The sequence below is a fragment of the Maylandia zebra genome, linkage group LG8 (genome assembly GCF_041146795.1).
Source record: "Maylandia zebra isolate NMK-2024a linkage group LG8, Mzebra_GT3a, whole genome shotgun sequence".
Classification (NCBI taxonomy): domain Eukaryota; kingdom Metazoa; phylum Chordata; class Actinopteri; order Cichliformes; family Cichlidae; genus Maylandia; species Maylandia zebra.
In genome coordinates, this window is record NC_135174.1 from 2,666,902 (window position 1) to 2,688,333 (window position 21,432).

The following is a 21,432-nucleotide window of genomic DNA, read 5'->3' on the forward strand; positions in this document are numbered from 1 at the left end:
TCCACAGGACCACAGTAGACATCCTTGAAAGTTGTAATCCAGAAGAAAAAAAAAGGAAATTCAAGTCTTCTTGAATTTATAACCTAAAATGTACAAAAAATCTAAAACCAATTTTTGGGTCCACCGATGAACCTTGAAATACAATGTTTTGCTCATCCCCAGAAGACCGAGAAGAACAACCTCAAATGTTCCTACAAGCCTTCTTTTTATAAAGGCAAGGCAAGTTTTTTTGTATAGCACAATTCAATGGATGGGGCCTTCAGCTGTAAAGCCACATATTCAAAAGCCTGAAAACTTCCAGGAGATAGCTGCTTACATTGAAATGATTCATTAATAAGACAGCAACCCCTCCTCCTCTCCTGCTCACCCTGGCCTCACTGATAAAACTGTAGTTAGGAGGGGTCGTCTCGATGAGAACAGCTCCACTGTTACTTTGGTCCAACCAAGTTTCAGTTAAAAACATAAAATCAAGGCTGTGCTCAGTGATTAAATCATTAATTAAAAATGTTTTCCCAGCTAAAGATCTAACGTTTAATAAAGCCAACTTAAGTGTTTTAGAGGTATTACTTGTCCCCTCGTGTTTGGGAGCAGTCTGTGGCACACAAGGTATGTTTACTATGTTTAAAGATCTTTGAGAGTGCAGCTCTCTGTGTTTTGACCAGGCCACATGTCTCCTTCTGTCACCTGAAAGTACAGAGATTTTAAAACCTTCTAGTAAACAGGGTCCCAGCTTCTCCTGGGAAAAGTCGCCACTGCCATAATCCTCGCAGCCCGGACCCTCCACACATCACACATCAGACTGCGGAGACAGGGCATGAAGGTGGTAAGGAGGAACTAAGGGGGGCAAGGCTGGGCAATGTAACTTCGATTGCTCTGTTGAGGGTTAGGGTTAGGGCGAACCTTTGGCCGCTCTGGTGGGGGGTTTATGGGGGACAAAAAGGGATTGGGCCGGGGGTTAGATCTGAGCCCAGCACTGACCCGCTCCATCATCTCCTCAGTGAATAAAACAATGATGTATTGAATTTTTTGGAAACAAGACAAACAACAACAAATTAGCAGAGCCAAATACAAACAGAAGGGAAAAAAAACACAGGCACATAAGTTACAAATATCAATATCTGGGTCAAAATATGTACAGTATTCCACATTTAAAGTCAAGGGAAAAAAATACAGACATTAATTATCACGAGGTAGGGGATCAAAAAAAGCCCGACATATCCTATAGCACACAATTGCCCTTTATTGCCCTTCACAATTGCCCTTTATAATGGCCTCCACCCCCCTTTTATACTCATTTGCTCATATAGAATAGAATAGAATAGAATAGAATAGAATTCAACTTTATTGTCATTGCACATGCACAGGTACAGGGCAACGAAATGCAGTTTGCGTCCATCCAGAAGTGCTTTAGTGATATAGATATATTACAATATATATTAGCAATAATATAGATATGTAAGTATATTACAGAAATGGGTCTATTATGGTATGTTATAATGTACACGGTATGAAGTATGTTGTGAATATTCTATAACTATAAGTATGTACAGGCTGTAGTGAGTACAAGCTATGTACAGGCTATGAACAGGATATAAATATGAAAAACTATACAGAATATGAAATAAATAACTTTACAGAATCTGAGATATACAGCTATACAGAAATGGGAACTATGCAAGTTGTAAACAGTTGTAGGATTAAAGATTATCGACTGTACAGAATGATTATTTACACAGAGCTATACAGTAGTGCAGTTAAGATAAGTGAGGGTGTAGATAGTTTCTACAGAGGCTATATAAAAGTGCTAGTGAGCAAATATGAGCAAATTATAAAACAATTGTATGATATGATGCCAACATTCTTCAGATATAAGGTCCCCCTATTTCAGTGTTGGGAAGCTTACTTTTAACATGTATTCCACTACGGATTACAGAATACATGCCCCAAAATGTAGTTTATAACGTATTCTGTTAAGTTACTTAATGTGAGTAACGTGTTCTGAATACTTTGGATTACCTGATATATTGTCCAGCTTTTTACAACAACATGAATGTACTATCGCTGTGTGATTTACTACTATTACCAATGTTAGCTCGGTAACAATGTTACCGAGCTAACATTGTTAGCTGGTGTTGGCTGAGGTTAGTTCATAGACTGTAGACTGTTAGACTTGATTAACAATTTGCAGCTAGCATTAACAACCTCCTAGCTGCAAATAATCATGTGCAGTTCTGAAAGCAATACCAACTAGATTTTTAAATCTTAATATAAAACTAGAAAGCGAAAATTTCTGAAGAAATTTTAAGTGTGCCTATGCCGCCGCTAATCAGTGTAGTTTGCCATTCAAAAGGCTACAGAGAGCAAAACTCAGCAGAGCAGCCATTCTCCACCATGAACTATGGTAAAACCAAACACCGCTCGTTTGCTTCCGTGCAAACATACTGTCATAAATTACGCTTAAATAGACATGAAAATAAGAATAAGAATTAAAAGTTAAAAATTAAAAGTGCTAAATAGATAGGTATATACATGATATATACATGAGTGCAGGTGGTGATCAGTGCCAAACATGGAATGATGCAGTCAACACAGCGTAGGGTCATGTGTTAGGGGTGAGAACAGTCATAAGGTTATTGTTCATGTGTCCAACAGCAGAGGGGAAGAAACTGTTCTTATGGCGAGAGGTTCTGGTGCGAATGGACCGGAGCCTCCTGCCTCCAGTTTCAAACTCCAGTTTCCAGCAATGGCGGCTGCTACTAAGTTTTAAAATTACTCTTACTAATCTTTCTGGGTCACAAAATAAACTTTTAACATATTTTCAGGCGAGAAAGTAGCTGTGTAAACATCAAATATCTGCTCGGTTTATCAAGATATCGCATATTTGCCAAAGTGCTTCGACGTTTTCGGAGACGTCTGCTACCCACCAGCTCGACAGCTAGCCGGGAGCTCGAGGGTTACTGATGCGGCCGAGAACGGCACAACTCCTGGCACATCATTTTCAGACCATCGCGGACTTTCGCTACTCGGGTTAAATGTAATATATAATTCACTTAGACAACCTACAGATGTTATTGTTGGGCTTTTTTCAGTGTTTTGTTTGTTCGTGAGTAAATCGGTTTGGCTGAGATTAAAGTTATTAGATTAGATTAGATAAAATAAAACTTTATTAATCTCCCTCCTCCTTGGTTTTTACACAGCTGACTAAACGTCAAACAGAAACCTGATTAAACATAAGTATGAGACAGTCGAGAATTTACGCCAGTGTCCTGTTATATTTTAGATAGCAAGGAGCAGACGGCTGAGTTTATTAAACTCCACCGAGACAGCGGCGACGCTAATCTGAAGGCTAGACCGTCCAATTTCACGGCCGTTTACTTCCGGCCTACCCGACCTCCTCAGGAGGATGCAGCCCATGAATTTGGACACGACCAGTGTAACTGATTGTAAAAAGTCAGCACAACGAAAATATACATAACGTCTTACCTGACATTCAGTTCACCGGACACTCGTACCGGCGGCGTGAGAGGGAGGGTGAGGGGGGTGAAACCAGACAGAGAACCACTCTCGGTGTAAGCCAGGGCCAGTCGCTTGGCGGCCGCCTCGCATCTCTCTTTTTCCCCATCTCCTTTCAGTCTCGGTCGTTGTGTCCTTGGGCAAGACACTTCACCCGTTGCCTACTGGTGGTGGTCAGAGGGCCCGGTGGCGCCAGTGTCCGGCAGCCTCGCCTCTGTCAGTGCGCCCCAGGGTGGCTGTGGCTACAATGTAGCTTGCCATCACCAGTGTGTGAATGGGTGGATGACTGGATATGTAAAGCGCTTTGGGGTCCTTAGGGACTAGTAAGGCGCTATATAAATACAGGCCATTTACCATTTACCATACACCGCTGCCCTCCGTTGTAGCTCCGCGTTAGCCACCACCAAACAACCGAGTTATTTTTTCCACATCGAACAGCATCTGGACAATCCACCACCTTTCACTGTTTTTACCGTTACTAAAATGAATAAATGAATCACCAGCCCATATAAATGAAAAATAAATCCAGCAGCCAACCAAGAGTCATCAAGAAAGACTAGGGGATGGAACGAGAGCGTGAGCCGGCCTATGTGTGAGCCAGCCCGGCCTGGGTGTCACACAAGCCGCGCTAGCCAGCTAGCCGGCTAGCTGCCATGCGGCACTAGCAGTAACATCGTGAGAGATATGGGACTTCTTGATAAAATATGGGACTTCTTGATAAAACGAGCAGATATTTGAAGTTTACACACCTACATTCTCGCCTGAAAACCGGTCGATCAGCGGCCGCCTCGCATGTTTCTTTCCCCACATACGAGGGGAAAGAGACACATACCGGTGGCTAGCTAGCTAGCTCCGCGTTAGCCACCACCAAACAACTCAGTTAGTTTTTCCTCATCGACCAGCATCATCGGCCCATATAAACGAAAAATAAGTCCAGCTAAGACAAAGACTGTTTGCGGAGCGATCGGGGATGAAAGGAGTTAGAGACGCCTCACTGAAAGCCAAGCCTGGGTGCTTTTGAGTGAAGCAGCGCTAGCCGGCTAGCTAGCCGCGCTAGCTAGCCAACATCGTGAAAAATCTGTTGCCAATATGGGATGTTTTGACAAAACGAGCAGATATTTGACGTTTACACACCTACATTCTCACCTGAAAATATCTTAAAAGTTTACTTTGTGACCTAGAAACACGAATAAGAGGAATATATTAAACGAAGTGGCAGCCGCCATTGTTTGACTGGGTAGAGGCATGCAGTTTTTTTTGGGATATGCAGTTTTCCATCAAGCATACACCCTTGCCGTTACCGTAACTATTCAATGCTTCGCGCAACCTTAAGAATTCCAATGGTTCCTGAAAGCACCGACGCTGTGCGCGCCGTTGATATTGTTGTCATTATGGTAATCCAAATACGGGGACATACCACTAGAGTGAGCCAACACACCACAAATTAAGTTTCACTTACCGGTAAGTTTCATTTTCCTTCCCATTCATTTCAATGGGCAAAAACTTGCATTAAAATATTCATATTTAAAAAACTATAGAAGTAATAAACACCAAAAGTCATAGCACACTATTCCTGATCCAGCCGCACAAAATGATATAACATATATACGCGCGAAAATTTCAGGCTGAAAAAGGAAAATAATAATAATAATAATAATAAGAATAATAAATCCGAGCAATAGTAATAAGTGTGCCTTTTGGCATAGGCACACTTAATGAGTAACAGGGTGGACATTAGGCAAGGCTGCGCTCTTTGCAGTGATCTCGTATTGAAAACTATTTCTGTATCAGTAATATGTTTACTTTCTGACATGGTCCTGGGTCACTGACCCAGTATTTAGTATTCTATGTGCCTCTCTTGTCTTTGGTCTCTGTGTTTCTGTCTCCCCTGTCAGCTTTATCCCCTAGTCAACTCTGCAGCTCAGTGTTATGTTTCCTGTTTTACTTTGAAGGTCTGTGTCCTAGGTGAATGTATTGAATTTTGCTTTCCTTTGGTCACATCATTCCCCTCGTTATTCCCCAGTGTATTTAAGTCTTGTGTTTCTCTGTGTCAGTGTTGTGTCCTCCCTCATGCTGTGTGTTCCTCTTGGAGACGTTTAGTTTATATTTTCCAGTTTACTTTAGTTCTGCATCTTTTCCATGTGTCAGCAATAAAGCTGCATTTTGAGTTATTCCCGTGTGTTGTGAGTTCTGCATTTACGGTCCTCTTCCTGCCTGCACACAGCTGAATCAAGACAAAGGACACGACCACAAAATTGACTCAGTAGACTCACATTTTGCCTGGAGGAGGAATGGTTAGAGCAACTAGGGAATTTCTACCGGAGGATAATCCATGCTGCGGATCCCTACAAGAAGCAACTGGAGGTAGTGATGGTGAGATGAAGCCTCATGATGAACTGAAGCTTCCCATCCAACTGGTCGACTCATGGTTCGAAGCATTGTGATGATTCATTTGCTCTACTGCGTCATCAAGTGGACAATTCAAGTGAAACGGGCTCAATGATTATAGTGATGTGATGTGTAAACCGCTAAACTGAATAAATAAATTGTTTTTCATGGTTATTTATCCTGAATATTGTCTCAGTATGTCTGATACAAAAGAGAAAGTGGAAACTATCAGTACACAGTTTTTGGGATGATTGTGTAACTGCGTAATCATGCTTATGTACATCTCAATGATGACACAAACTAGTGTGTGGCACTTCAAGTTGAATGAATAAAGGAATTACTATTGTTCATGACACCAATAACTGAACTCTAAATATTAGTTATATTTAATACTATACTAATTTTATATTATATTAATTTAATTAATGTTTGTGTATAATAAATTGGCAGCTTAACACAGGAATGTACATGGAAACAAAAAGGGAGGGAGTTGTGATGTGAATGTGCTTGTGACTTTATAACAGTGCTCATGACACTAGGGTAAAGTTTTCATTTGTTTTTATTCAAAAATAGCAGCTTTTCCACAGTGCTGGGCTTAAGACGGTTCCTCTTTTTTGAGAGGATTTCTCCTGCTTTTGAAAATATCCTCTCACAGGGCACAGATGAAGCAGGGGTTGCAAGAAAAACCACAGCAAGTTTATACAAGTTTGGATAAAGAAATTTGTGTCCAGTACTCCAGTAGCTATGTAACACGTACGTAATCCAATTCCACAACACGATGTGATGGGGGAATCAGCTGTGTTTTGCTGCCCATTTTATTTCGAATCTGGCGCGAACCGGTGAACCAGTTCCCGAATCAGTCACGTGGTACGGACTGCCCGCGAGGCCTCGAACGTCACTGCATACGTAATCAACGCAAGCCTCGATACGCGCTTCAGAAAAACGCCCCCGCGATTACCCGACGCGCGATTCGAAGCTTCGACACACAGGACACATCACTAACTGGAGGTAGTGTTTGTTGATCACTTCCTGTCATCCACTACGTGTCCCGTCAGTTTCTTGGACATTAAAGCACTAAAACAAATAATCATGGACTTGAGAGCAAGCCTCTGTTTTGAACTGTTTGGCATGGGTGGCCCAGGCAAGGAGGACTCAGCCACCCTTCTAAAAACCCTCGCAGCTTAGTTTGCTCAGTCATTAGCTTTGCTGTTAGTTCAGCCTGTAGCTCAGTCCGCTGCCCGGCAGCCATCAGCTCAGTCACCTACTGAGGTTACAGTTCAGCCTTCTTCCCAACCACCAGCTCCACTACCACAATTGTCACTGCAGTCACCTGCTCAGGCTCCAGTTCAGTCTCCTGTTCCGTCCCCTGAAGCGTGGCCTCCTGCTAACTTGCCCCTACTCAGTCCCCACTAGTTCAGTTTCCTGCTCAGTCGCCCTTAGCTCAGCCATCTCCCCAGTGTGCAGCTTAACCATTAACACAGCCCCTAGCTCAGTCATCTACTCCACCATCTGCTCCACTCTCACCTCAACCATCACTTTGGTTATCAGCTCAGTCTCCTGCTCTGCTCCCTGTAGCTCAGGTACCAGCAGCGGAGCCAGCAACTCAGTTAAACATCCGGTTGTTAGCTCACCCACCAATTCTGTTTGTCACTCCACCACCTGGTCAGCTACACACTCAGCCAGGGGTCCCAATATCTACTGGCCCAGCTTCTGCTCCTGCTGGAGGCTCGAGTGAGCCAATCCAGCACTCCGCGGCTCCCATGCCACTCCCATGTCTGTCTCCGCTGGCAGTTCAAGAGAACTGTTTCAGCCGTCTGCCTCTGCTGGAGGGTCGAAGGGGCCCGTTCAGCCGCCTTCAGCCTCCGCTGGAGGGTCTGAGCGGCCCGTCCAGCCTTCGCTGTCGCCTGCAGTGTCACCACCTGCGGCTTCCACGGCGTCGCCTGCAGTGCTGTCAACGCCTGGTCCTGCCTCTTCTGGTCCTGCGGTAGCCACGCTGCCGCTTTATCCAGGCCGCTGACTGGACTTCTTCGCTGGCGTGGTTGGCCGCCTGAACTGTTTTCACGACGCCCCTACAATCCACATGGGCGGCTTCCGGAACTTCTTTGTGAGGGACTCTTGTGCCATCGACCTCCGGGTCGGCCTCCTGAATTGTTTTTTTTTTTTTTTTTTTAACTATTTCCTGAGTTCCAGTGCCTTTGAGGGACCTTTTGTTTTGGACTTGGTTGCTTGCAAACAGAGTTTGCATTGCATGGTCAGAGCTTATTGAGTGTTCTGTTTAGGTTTCCGGCAATGCGAAGAATTACCAGTATTCCATATGAAACAGGAAAACACTGCCATATAATCCATGTATTTCTTCTGGGTGAAAGGGAGTCATTCCTTCCAACTGTTGCCAAAGGGCTTGCTCATAGGGGGTCATATGAGCAAGCCCTTTCGCTATGAAGTGCCTTGAGGTGACTGTTGTGATTTGGCACTGTATAAATAAAATTGAATTGAATTTATTATAACAAAGTAACTGTATTCTAATAATCACCTATTTAAGCGGTATCTGTAATGGAATACAGTTACTCATAATATTATTTTAAATACGTAACGCCAGTACATGTATTCCCCAACACCGCCTTATTTTAAGTCATACTCTATTGATTCTCTCTCTCTGACCTTTGATATATATGATTTAAATTCAAACATTACAATTATTAAATAAAAATTTCTTTTTTCCCATTTTGTACTTTACCTTAAGCTATCATTAACTCTATCACATATGAATATTCAATTGAATATTAACACATTATCCTTCATGTCTAATTTAGTTTACATGTTTTATTTCAACAGGATTTATCATTAGCTGAATCTCTTGTCAATATCTTGACTGTATGATTCCAACATGATCTCAATACTCATTCTCTTCATGATTCTGATTTTGTCTATCACAATATAATCATAACTTTTTATGAAATCATATGACATTCTGTGAACATTTGGTTAGTGATTCTGACCAAGCACTAAAAGCTTCAGATAAGATCTAGGGGTCCATGTTTACATTCTCCATGGGCACAAACCATCCAATCACAGAAGTACACACACACTGGATGTCAACTACTTTTACCCTCTAATCTGGTCCAAAATGCTGCTACATGACTTTTAACCAGAACTCGTAAAAGAGAACACATAACTCCCATGCTCGCTTCACTCCATTGGATGTGAAAATTACTTAAACTTTTCCAAAGTATCACGTGTCTACCACTGTTATTCTTGTTGTTGAGTATTTTTGATGAACTCTGTTTTTCCGACTGTCACTGTGTGGTGCTTTTGATTGATTGATTGATTGATTGATTGATTGATTGATTGATTGATTGATTGATTGATTGATTGATTGATTGATTGATTGATCATACTTTATTCATCCCGAGGGAAATTGGGTTAAGGTTGCCAGCCGTGCCAGCGCCGTTTTGGGTAACATGTTGAGCCAAGAGAAATGTGTTCTTTTACTGATATGAGATTTTTTAATTTTTAATATTTAATAGGAAGAGCTGCAGCAAGTTGCACATATGTGGAACACCCACATAATACGCAGAAGCAGAAATGCAGTTGCTCCAAGTGGACGTCCGATTCTCATGTACACCATCCCTCATCTCTTTGGAGGACAGGGTCATCTGAAAGAGGTTTCTCGGGAGGCAGTGGATGCTTGTAAGCAAGAATGTCAACAGAGAGGACCTTATACCTGTGATGAAACCGTTTTCAGCTTGTGTTGCCTTATAATGTCAGAGAACTTCTTACTTCCACCAAGCACAACAGATGAATCCATTGAACTGTATCTCTTCCTGAGAGCCTATATACTGAAGGACTTATAAACCTAAATATAATTGGGCTTTGGGAATTTTTACGCATATATTTTTGGGTACAATGTTTTATTTGTGCAATAAACAATAGAAAAGACATTCATTATTATTTTGTTTGGATTTTCGGTTGAAGATAGTAGCAAGCAAGCATGTCTAAATATATTTAACCAAATCTGCGTACTCCAACCTTTTGGCATTTCCAATTATTTTTTAACGGAATTTCTATTATATCTGATTTCTGTTTTAAGACTGTCAAAAAAACATTTTTTAAACTGCTGATCCTATACATTATCATTCATGAAATATTGTTTTCAATTTTACTGAACACATTGTGCAACTGCTATTCATCCACGAACAGTTTCTTGTAAACTGGTAAATGTAAAAATTCTGCATTATTTAATAATTAACAGACACTGTTAGATGTTAACCTCCCTTTTATTTGTGTTCAAGGAGAAGAAAACACGGACTCTTGATAAACACTACAAAACTTAACTTATGTGCCAATTTTCTGTCTTTTATTCCAGTCAACTATTGCATCAAACACATTGCCTTCCAAAGTTATTCCCTTAAAATATGTTCTAAACAAATGACTGGTGGAAAGGTAAAAAAAATATACTTGAAAATAATTGAATTGAATTATTACTAAACAAAACATCCCCTCTATAGCAGACATTTTGTATCCTACAAAACTGCACCACAGACCTGTGGAAAAGGACCTTGACACATGATAAGAACTAATAATAAGCATAGTTCACCTCTTGCTGCTAACCATATGAACTTATTAAACATAATTAGTTAACATTTAAACTAGTAAAACTTTTAAGTATGAAAATTTAAACTGAAATTTACATTTTTCATGGTGGAAACAAATTGATGTTATCCACAATTTTTGAAAATAAATTCAAATATGAAATAAAACACTTCCCTGAAATTTAAGCTCTTTCTTTTTTTATACAATGATGTATTCCCTGTTTTTGGGTTTAACAAACTTTAGAGCTTCATAGCCAGTCATTGTTAGTGCAAACCTTTCATTCTTTGGTTTAAACATGATGGACTTTAATCAAGCTATGCTGAACTCATAAGAGCTTTTAGCAGCCAAAACATTGTCCAGTTCATTTCGTAGTTCTGGGTAGGACGTGTATGTCCATGGTAGTTCCAGAAGAGGGCCTCATGTGTGTGCCACAGGTCGTCGTGCCAGTCCATCCACAGGCGTGAACAGTACCTCAACCTTGTCAACACAGATGACATCTGACCCAGTAAGAAACCTGAACATCCTTCTGAGCCCTGTATCATCAAGTCCTCTGATGTACTGGTGCAGAAATCTGAAGCTCTGCTTCTCTGCTTGAGTGGTGGGAGAGGCAGTAAGCAACTTCAAAAGCTTTCTTGTTTTTGGCTTTTTATCCTCATACATTTGTAGGACATCTTGTGGGCTTTGAAAAGCTTCTTTTAGGAAGTAGCTTGCAACTAAGGACATTTTCTCTGCGGCATATGCTGGTTTTTGGATTAATTGTTTGTGTGCGACTTTCAGAAGAAGGCCTTTTAAGTTCTCTTTGGTTGGAAGCACTGATACATCCAGGCGATCCATGAGATCCAGCACTTCATCCCTGTCTTCATCTGAAAGATCTTCTTTTAGTGCCCTTGTTATCAGATCCCTATCTGATTGACTTAGGTAAAAGAGAAGACTTTCAAACAGCAGATCATCTGATACTTGATTCTCACCGAAGATGAGTGCCACTGTGAAAACAGGAGCAAGGCGACAAGGGAAATATCCATGGTCTTGAAATCCCTTCAGTAAAATTCTACCCATGGATTTCCACTCTTCTTCTTGCCATTTAGGAGACAGTGATGGCACTCTGCACTCCTCTCCTTCAGCTGTGTTGTCCACAAACTCTGACCAAAATGCAGCATACACATCTCTTGATACACCGTCTGCATCAGCTCCTTTTTCATCAATGTAGGTGTATTTTAGAGGGTGTATGAGGAGTGCTGGATCTTTGAACTGGCTGATCATCTCCTCCAGAATAGTAACCCTGTGAAGTTTGATGGTAACACAGACAACATCATATGATCCTGCAGAGCTTATTGCTTCATTGCTTATAGATGTATCTGGACTACTGACTGCTGTGTTTGTTGGAGGAAGTGTAATGGATGTGATGACCAGATCATCTTCCTCAAACTGCAGGAATGGTTCATCTATTACAGTGTCATCAAGTTGACAAGGCAGAGGCTCTCCAAGGTGGGGTCCAATCATTACCTCAGATGTGTCTAATAATACATCTTCATCAGCATTCCTAGATTCTGATGATGAGATCACAACAGTGTGAGAAGCTTCTTCATCTCCATTTTCATCATTGGAAAATCTTCTTGTGCACAAGTAAAATCTCAACATTCCCATTTTAAGTGCTGAATAGAGTTCTCCAACTGTGACATCTTCATCAAATACGGCCTCTTCCTGATAGTCTAATATGTCATGACTGAACACCTCCCATCTTCCAAATTTGCTTTTTCCACTTGGAAAGAAAAGATCTTTAGCATACTGTAATATGTCAGCTTTTTTGGAGTCTTTGGGCACATCAAAGGTCCTTGTTCCTCCTCCTCTGCGCTTTCTCACTTGTTTACCTTCATGGATCCACCCTAACTCAATTTTTCGAGTCTTTTTCTCAGCCCATTTGTTGTTTTTTGCATATGTTCTTTTTCTCTTAGAAACAAATGCCTCCTCATGATCAGGTTTCTTCTCATTTTCATTGATTCCCATCTTTTCCTTTAATTTTTCGAGCAATGAGTTTTTTCTTGATTCCTTAGTACTTGCACCACTGTTTTCCAAGCAGAACCGTCTGGCAGCTATCCGGTCACCATATGTTGGGATGTAACCAGACAGGGTCTTGTCATCCATGAAATCAATCACTGTGACATCAATCTGTAATAACAGAGATATTTATTACTATACAGAAGTACAAGGTATACCTGCTGCCACACCACATGAGGTACCTCACTAAAAAATGTATGTACATTTAACATGTGTTTTGATAATTGTCTGTTATTATTTTAGTGGCAGGCATCAATATTTAGCATTTATTCTTTTCCTCTCTCTATGCCAGCAACATTAATGAGATTCTCTAACATGTTATTAATAGAAATATTACAGTATATACAACGCCCACCTTTGAAAAAGTAAATTAGTATTCACATATCTTTCAGTTGCACAGAGCACAAAGGGTTGAACTCACTGTTTTTTTTTAATTGAAGCCAAATATCAATATAAACAAAGTTTAATTCATTTGTTTTTAGATAAACAAGGAAACATTGTGCATCACATAATATAGTGATATATTTAAGAAACCTGGAATCTGCATACGGGTTAAGTAGTAACATGTGGTCATACAACGACCCAGTTTTATACAGCGGGTTAATTTGTTTTACATTCTCCATTCCATATAGATCCACACCAATGCAGCCTACCGTTACGTCCTTACGCAGTCAAAGCGAGAGAAGCGAAAACCGCTGTGGTTGCTAACTTAGCAATATGTCACATTTTTAGACGCTGTAACTTCGTAAAAAGCGAGTTTTACAAGTTTCCCCCTCAAGAGAGCGCTTACGTGTTCTTGTAGCATTCGTAAGAGACAGTCCTCAGGTACACCACGATTCCGAAGAAATCTCAGAAGTGGGCTATCAGTGTTTGTGTCCATGTTGAAAGCAGGGCATTCAAAGTTAAGTGCCAGTTCTGAAGAGCGTGAGCTCTCCACAACTACCATGGATTTGGGTTTCCGAACGCAACACGTTTTACGTTCTTACAATAAAAAATGTTATTGTAATGGTATTTTTTTTACGTTCGTACAATATAATATTCATATTGTACGAACGTGATAATTATGTATATTGTAATAACGTGATATCATGTTGTTCAAACGTGAAAAGTATATTGTACAAATATGATAGTATATTGTACAAACAGGAAAAGTATCTTGTTAGAACAATAAACTTTTCACGTTATAACGTGATACACTTGTATTTTTCTTTTGCCTGGGTGGCAGCTCTACGCTTCTGTAGTATGACCCTGATTTTATTGATTTTATTGTTCTTAATCTATTGTGCTCATTTTATTGTTTTTAATTCTAATTATCATTGCATACTTTTTATTTTGTGCTAAATGTATTATTTTAAGTTTTTATTTATTTTATTTATTTATTTTGAGTAAATCTCTCTCTCCTTTTTTAAACTTATTCATGTATCATTTGTGGCATGCCAAGTGTACAGCACTTTGTGTTCAGCTGTGTTGTTCTGAAAGTGCTATATAAATAAATTGCTTGCTTGCTAAAGATGTTTCACAAAGAAGAGTCATTAAAGAGCCCATGTGTTTCCACTGTGAACAACTCTCTTTGAATGGATAATTCAAGTGCATTTGAGGCTGAAAGTATTCACAGATGCACAGGTTTAAATCTGATTAAGTCCTTTCAGAGTCGTCTCTATTTTCAGGTTTTTCTGTTATAGTAAGTTAAAAGTCTCAGTTCAGCTCATCAACTGAATGAAAGAACCTTTTTTTCTGCCACTACACATTTTAAACACAATCTTCCTTTTCATTTGCAAGTTCTTTTTTACATTGACATTATAGTTAGTGGGGCTAACTGCTATGAGACAATATATTTATATGGTCTGAACCACACAGAATATGATCCATTTCAGCTTATAAACTGTAATCTTATTCAGCTTTGACTATTTCTGACAGATATTTTAATAACTGTTTTTTTTATTAAGAAAAATCTATCCTTCATGTTGGTTTTTAGTTCAAAGACCAACATGAAGGCCCTTATAACCTATCCCCAGCTGCACAGTGTGTGAGCTACCAGCAGCACCTTTATTCTTCCCAGGTCCTGAAAGATTTGTGCCTCCATCCCAGTCTTTCCATTTCTCCCAGTCTACCTCACAAAAAAGCACTCTACTGAGCACACAGTGCCTGCGTCATTCCTTTCAGCAGATGGAGATGAGGGGGAGGGTAACACAGAGTGAGAAAGGGGTGGAAGAAGAGGGAGCCATATGTCTACTCTGCATCAGTGTCAACATCACTGCCACGCGAGCCTTCGTCACCGGAAAACAACAAGGAAGATCGTCACACAGGAGAGCTTAAAAGAACAATCATCAATAGCAGCAGCAGCCGCAGCAGCGGCTCCTCCTTCACCAGACGTGCATCCACAAATTGGGCAAGAAGCTTGAAATTGAGCATCTAAATATTGTCCTAGAAGCTCTTCTAGGCATGACCTGAGGAAGCGGCAGCTAGTCATCGAGCTTTCTTGCTCCATCAACATGGGTAACCAAGAGACAAAGCAAAAGAAAGCAGCAGCAGCATCAAGCAACGGAAGCTACCCATCGCTAGATGAAGGATGGAGAGAGGGAGGAGGGGACGTAAAAAAAGGAGGAAAGAAACTCCATGGTAAACATGGAGGTAAAGGAACAGGCAGTGCAGGAGGAAGGGGAGTGACGAACGGCACAGGACTAAAAAATAAAAATAAATCAGAGTCCAAGTCTTCTGTTTTCTCCATCCGGAAGCGAAAGGGTAACCTTAAAGGAAAAGGAGACGTGTGTTCATCAGTGAAAGGCTCAAAAGAGGATGTTTTAGCATCTCAGCACGATGAGCTGGACAGCACAAAAACACCTGATCTGTCTGCAGATGAGCTGGGGCAGTCGGACACTGAGGCTGCCTTTCCTGAGAAGAGAAAGAAGCAGGGGAAAAGGGATGATGGAGATGAGAGAGACGAGAAGCATGAGATGCAGCAGAAAGCATCGACCGCAAACTCTCCTGCAGAAGATGGAGGGCAGAAGGGAGGGAGCTCAGGATCAGACACTGATATCTACAGTTTCCACTCAGCAGCTGACCATGAGGATTTGCTTGCGGATATCCAGCTCGCTATAAGGCTCCAGCAACAGCAGCATGGGGGGGTTACCTCAATTGTGGAAACACAAGGAGGGGGGGGAAGGAATCTAATTTGGGGGGAAGGAAAGGATAGGAGGAAACAGAGTAATGGGGTAGTTAAATTAACTCCTCCTGAGGTGCTTGACCTGACCCCAGAATTAGAGCTGGGGTCTGATGCCTTGTCATTCCTGGAGGGAGGATCTATTATTGGCTCTGTCAAGCAAAACGAGCCACTTCCCACACAGAATAGCCCCTTCAACGCAGAGGTTATTGAGAAGAATGAGGACAGGCATCTGGAGCTAAAGGGGCAGGGGCAAAGAGAAGCTGCTCTTTGTGTTTCCACAGGCACAAAAGACCAGCATGCTTTGCTTCAGCAGCGCCCTCACACAGATATTTCCATAGCTACTGAAGGGGGGGCAACAGTCTGCCCGGTGACCATGACAACTGTTGGTAACAGTTTCCACGATTTTACATTTGACAGCACTGGGAAAATCACAGGGGAAGAGGAGGGAGCAAGTGCTGAAACCCAGCAGGAGCAGGTGAGGGAGCTTGAGATGGATGCTAATCTCAGTCTTCCACTGCCAGACGACAACCATAGAAGTCCTGAGCCACTAGAGGGACTGAGTTCAAGAACTGTATTTGAAGAAGGTGAGATTCACTTAGGCTCAGGTACCAGCGCTGAGTCTCTTGAGGACTGCTTAAGTGCTGACTCTGAACCCAGCCCCTCTACCAGCACCAAGGCTTCCCCCTCCAACCAGCAGTTTAGGAGGAGCAGCGCCTGCTTTAGCCCACTACTTCCTCAGGAGAGCCCCACATTGGCCAAACGCCTCCTCAAGTCTGCCCACCCCGCCACCTGCTCTAGTCCTGTGGTGAAACCTTACCCTCCCATCTTCCCGTCCTACATCAAAACCACTACAAGACAGCTCAGTTCCCCAGGGCACTCACCATCTCATAGCCCCCTCTCCCCACGCAGAGCTCACCATAACTTTCACAGGTACTGGTTGTTTGCATGGCTGATACTGGTTCTAGAATTTTAAAGCACTGTAATGTCAAAATGATCATATGAGACCTAATTTAAAACGTAACATCTAACAAGATTAGCCTATTTAGCACATACAAAAAACTCAAATCTTAGCCCCACGTGGATTAAAACAGACTATATTCTTTTCGTTTTCATAATTTCTCTTATTTTCAAGAATAATCTCAACATTTTCGCTGTTATTTTCATTGTTTTAGAAACATAGGTTTGTGGCAAAGTGGCACTGAGCAATTTTCTTGTAGTAAAAGGCATTAATAATGAGAGATCTGCTAGACTGTAAGCAAACCACTAGATCAAGGACGTATTTAGTGTTTAAAATAAGTACTGTATACGTCGTCAGTATTCTAAAAAAATATATATTTCTAAAGGTGCTATTGACATGAAATTCTCACCAGATGTTGGTAACAACCCATCCAATTCACACATGCAATGAAATCAAACCATAGTTGTGCATAAATTAGGGTATTTATAATAATGAGAAATGACTCAGGAAAAAAAGTATTGAACACACTGAAAACGTTTTAATACTTTGTCATCACTAACAAGGACTTTTGTACAGTTGCATGGAGGAAATTCATTGCTCAAGTGTGATTTCGGCCCACACAAACAGTCTTCAAATTTTGAGTGCTCGATGGGACCCTTCTATGAACTCAGAGCTTTAGTTCTTTTCAGTTGGATTCAGGTCAGCAGGATTCTAGCCATTTTCTTTTCTTTCTCTGAAACGTTTGGTTTTCTTGTTTTCTTCTCTGTCTTGTTGAAATGTGCACCCTCATTTCATCTTCATTATCCTGGTAGATGGCAACAGGTTTTGGTCAAGAATATCTTGGTACATATTTCCATTCATCCTTCCTTAATTATATGAAACGTGCCAGTGTGGTATGCTGAAAAACAGCCCCACACCATGATGTTCCCCCCTCCAAACTTCACTGTTGGTGGTTTTTTGGGGTGATATGCAGCATATTTGACCCTCAAACATGTTGTGTATTATGGCATCTAAAGAGTTCTCCCAGTATTCCACTCGTCTAAATGTTGTTAAGCAAACTTTAAATGTGCTTAAACATGCTTTTTCTTCAGTAATTGAGTCTTGCATGGTGAGCAATGCCTGTCATGGCAGTTGAGTGCATTGCTTATTGTTTTCTAAAACAATTGCACCTTAGCGCTCCACAAGTGATGCTTGGCACTTGGAGAACTCTTATGATGATTCTTTTCACTCCACTGTCTAGTCTGGATCTAACTCACTCGTATTAATTTGCACTAAGTGGCAGACTTGCTTTTTAATCACTCATAGAGTTTAGCTGGTGTAATGTAACCTTCTGTGCCTTTTTCCACACTCTCTTTGTTCATGTATTTAATAGTTTTTCTTTGGGTCATTTTTCAGTATTGCAGATAATTTATGGAACTCTATGGTTTGATTTCTCTTTACATGTATAGATTGGATGAGTTGTTACTGACATATGTAAGAATTTCATGTCAATTCCTGAACTCATGGCTAAACTCAAGATGAACATTACATTATTACACAAACATCTGAGTGTTTCTGTAATAACATTTTTCTCAACAAACGATTGTGAAGTAATACAGTAGTTTAATGTGTTCACTGATTATTGGATGCAAATCATCTTTCTGTGATATTTTGGATGATCTCACTGTGTCTACAAGAAGGAAATGGTCCACAGAGGCTAAACGCTTTTGTACTAAGCCGTAAACATGCGTTTTAATGTTTAGTTGAGCACTTTATCTATGGAGAGGATGAAGGCTCTGTCAGTTTGCCTAAAATGGAAGAAATCAGAAAACTGTGGAAAAGTAAAACTAACTGTAAACACATTGCAAGAAATGCACTTGCAAAGCTAAGCTAACCGGGAACATAAATGTTACAGGATGATGGCTGAAGGTTGGCAGGTGCGCAGAAAACGCTCCAGAAGCCTTGCTAGCCCTTTGAGTCGCTCAGCTGACTGGACAGAGGAACTAGACAGGCGATTGAGAGGCAAGGAGGAAGATGGAGGTGGCTTACTGAGCTCAGGAGAATATTTGGGGGGCCACACAGGAGGAGGCAGCCAGCCCATCTGTGGAACGAGAAGATTTTCATGTGGACAAGTATCTACTTGTGGTTTTCAGGATGTCTTTACAGGTGAGTATTAAACAGTGTGTGGACATGTGTGGGTGTAAGCAGGAATTATTTAACTTGTTACTTAGTCAAAAGGGTTAATACTATATGCAAGATCCTATATCAGGTCCCTATATCACTCTGGGAATATTTAAAGAGTTTAAAAAAAACTCTATATGAACTTCTGTCAAGCTGTTTGACATCAGTAAAGGCCAGATGGCTCTGCTTGCTGCTTGTGCTAGTGAGGTGCTGCTGATGCAACTGGGAACTTTATGGCAATATTATGAAGCAAACAGACTCCTTATTGGGCTACATTTGGATCAAATCTGACAGGCAAATCATAACCAAATTTTCAGTGGCAGTTCTGAGATAAATACATCTCATGACTGGCAAATCAGATCTTGATGCATTCTCAATCATCCAGGAAAGTAAATCTCCAAAAGTTGATTGTGTTCATCTGGACGTAGCGTTTTGTGGGAGAAACGTTTCATCACTCGTCCAGGTGACTTCTTCAGTCTCAGCTGACTGCAGGTTTCCCCAAAACGCTACGTCCAGATGAACAGGATCAACTTTTGGAGAGCAGACTGACTTCATATTCTAACAACATTTATTCAGGCTTTACTGACAGTGCTGGCATGCCACTTTATATTATTGGATAAAACTGATATTGAGAATGCTTAACTGTGAAGACATAATAGGTGATATCCCACAATACATGGCTGTAGCTCAGGTGGCAGAGCAGGTCAGCCACTAATCAGAAGGTCAGTGGTTTGATCCCAGGCTGCCTCCTAGCTGCATGCCAAATATCCTTGGGCAAGATACTAACCCCATGTTTGCCTACTGGTGGTGGTCAGAGGGCCCGGTGGTGCCAGTGTCCGGCAGCCTCGCCTCTGTCAGTGCGCCCCAGGGTGGCTGTGGCTACAATGTAGCTGCCATCACCTGTGTGTGAATGTGTAGATGACTGAATGTAGTGTAAAGCGCTTTGGGGTCCTTAATGACTAGAAAAGCGCTATACAAATGCAGGCCATTTATCATTTACACATGTTATTGTAATACACTGATTGTAATGCAGTGGTATTGTATCTTATCAGATGATGGGGTATCTGGTGATTCCCACCTCTATAAGGCAGTGGAAACAGCTAGAGAAAACAAGACACACTGAATCAGAAGACGAGACAAGGGTGAAGTAAAACTAAAAGCAAGGCAAAAGGTAAAAATAACTATCCAAATAAAACAGGGAGTGATATGTGATAACCAAACAGGGAAACACAGACACAACTTAATATAGGATAACTCACAAATAAAGACAGAACAAGAAATAAACTAATCACAACCAGAAAGTGAAAACAAGACTAACTGCACTAAGGAAAATATATGGTAAAAAAAGGTAAAAACTCAGCAATGAATCAAAAAACTACAAAGTCCAAAACATCAGCAGCATCTGGGCAACGACTCAGGACCATTGGACATAGTGGGTAATGTCTCAGTAACCTCAGTAAGGTGCTGTAGCAGTTGTGGTACATGAAGGTACTTTGCTTTAATATGGCAGCCTCATACTAAAATGTGAAAAACGTCATTCTGGTTCACAATACAAAACATGTTTGTGACAGACTGGTGAGCTGTCCAGTTTCCCACAACCCTTAATTGTGTAAACAGAAGAATATCAAAGGATGGATGGAAACAAACAACAGACATTGTAAAAGGAAAATGTTTGGCTAGATGGAAGATCTCAAAGCACCAGGAGAGAAAACTCAAAGAAAATAGAAAGTCCACAAACAACCCCACAAACCATCCAAACAAAAATGTGTAGACAGAGATGTCAGTGTTTGTGACAGATCTGTACGAATTACACTGAATAAAATTCTATTGACATTCAAAAAATTCAAAGGAAAAGTAGACTGCTGAGTGCCATTGTTGAGTCACAAATATGCGCTAGTCAAAATTATGCTGTCATCACATCAGTAAATTCAGAACATGGGTTTGGTGATGATGATGTCATTTTTCAGGATAATAATAGATTTTGTCGATGAGAGTGTCAAACCACTTCTTTAAAAAACACATATCTTTTTAAAGAAGGTGAAGTGAAGACTCCATGACAAAGCTCCACGCAGCAAAGCTGATGTCAGCTACTAGCTGAGAAACGTGGAACCAGGTTGGTTTTATTAGTGAAAAAGCTGAGCCAGGAGGTGGAAAAGGTATCATAATAATTGTGATTTTTTAAAATGATAATTCCACTTTTTTGCTGAACAGTAAGTGAATACATATTTTTCTTCGACTTAATCTGGAAAATCAGAATCAGAATCAGAATCAGAATACTTTATTGATCCCTGGGGGAAATTATTTTTTGTTACAGTGCTCCATTTTAAACCATTTTAAAAATATCCTGTTATATACAAAAGTTTGTGAGGTACACGTCACAAAAATCTAAATATTCTGCTATATAACAAAAATAAAGTAAAAAAACAAAACAAAACAAAACTGAAAGACCATCCGACAAATATGGCGATTTTTGCCGGGAGTTGTACACAATTGATCAGTGAACAGTTTCAGTTAAAATATCCCTTTTGATCCATCTCTGCCTTTCGCCCATCCTAAGGATTAGAAGGAGTAGGTAGCCAGTGCACATTATGGTAGCCTGATACGA

At 40.8% G+C, this 21,432-nt stretch overlaps 1 protein-coding gene across 2 annotated transcripts in view; it reads left to right on the forward strand.

The window, feature by feature from the left end:
- Positions 1-14,696: 14,696 nt before the first annotated feature.
- fmn2b (formin 2b) overlaps positions 14,697-21,432 on the forward strand; it is a 62,422-nt gene continuing 55,686 nt past the window's right edge. The window contains exons 1-2 of one of the 2 annotated variants that reach the window (XR_013099764.1): positions 14,697-16,639; positions 18,562-18,812. Coding sequence is in view for 1 of the 2 variants with exons in the window: in XM_004570385.3 (XP_004570442.2) it covers positions 15,039-16,639; positions 18,562-18,812 (1,852 nt within the window). In the remaining variant the exon portion in view is untranslated. The remainder of the gene's footprint in view (positions 16,640-18,561; positions 18,813-21,432) is intronic. The other variant, XM_004570385.3, reaches the window with a different exon arrangement.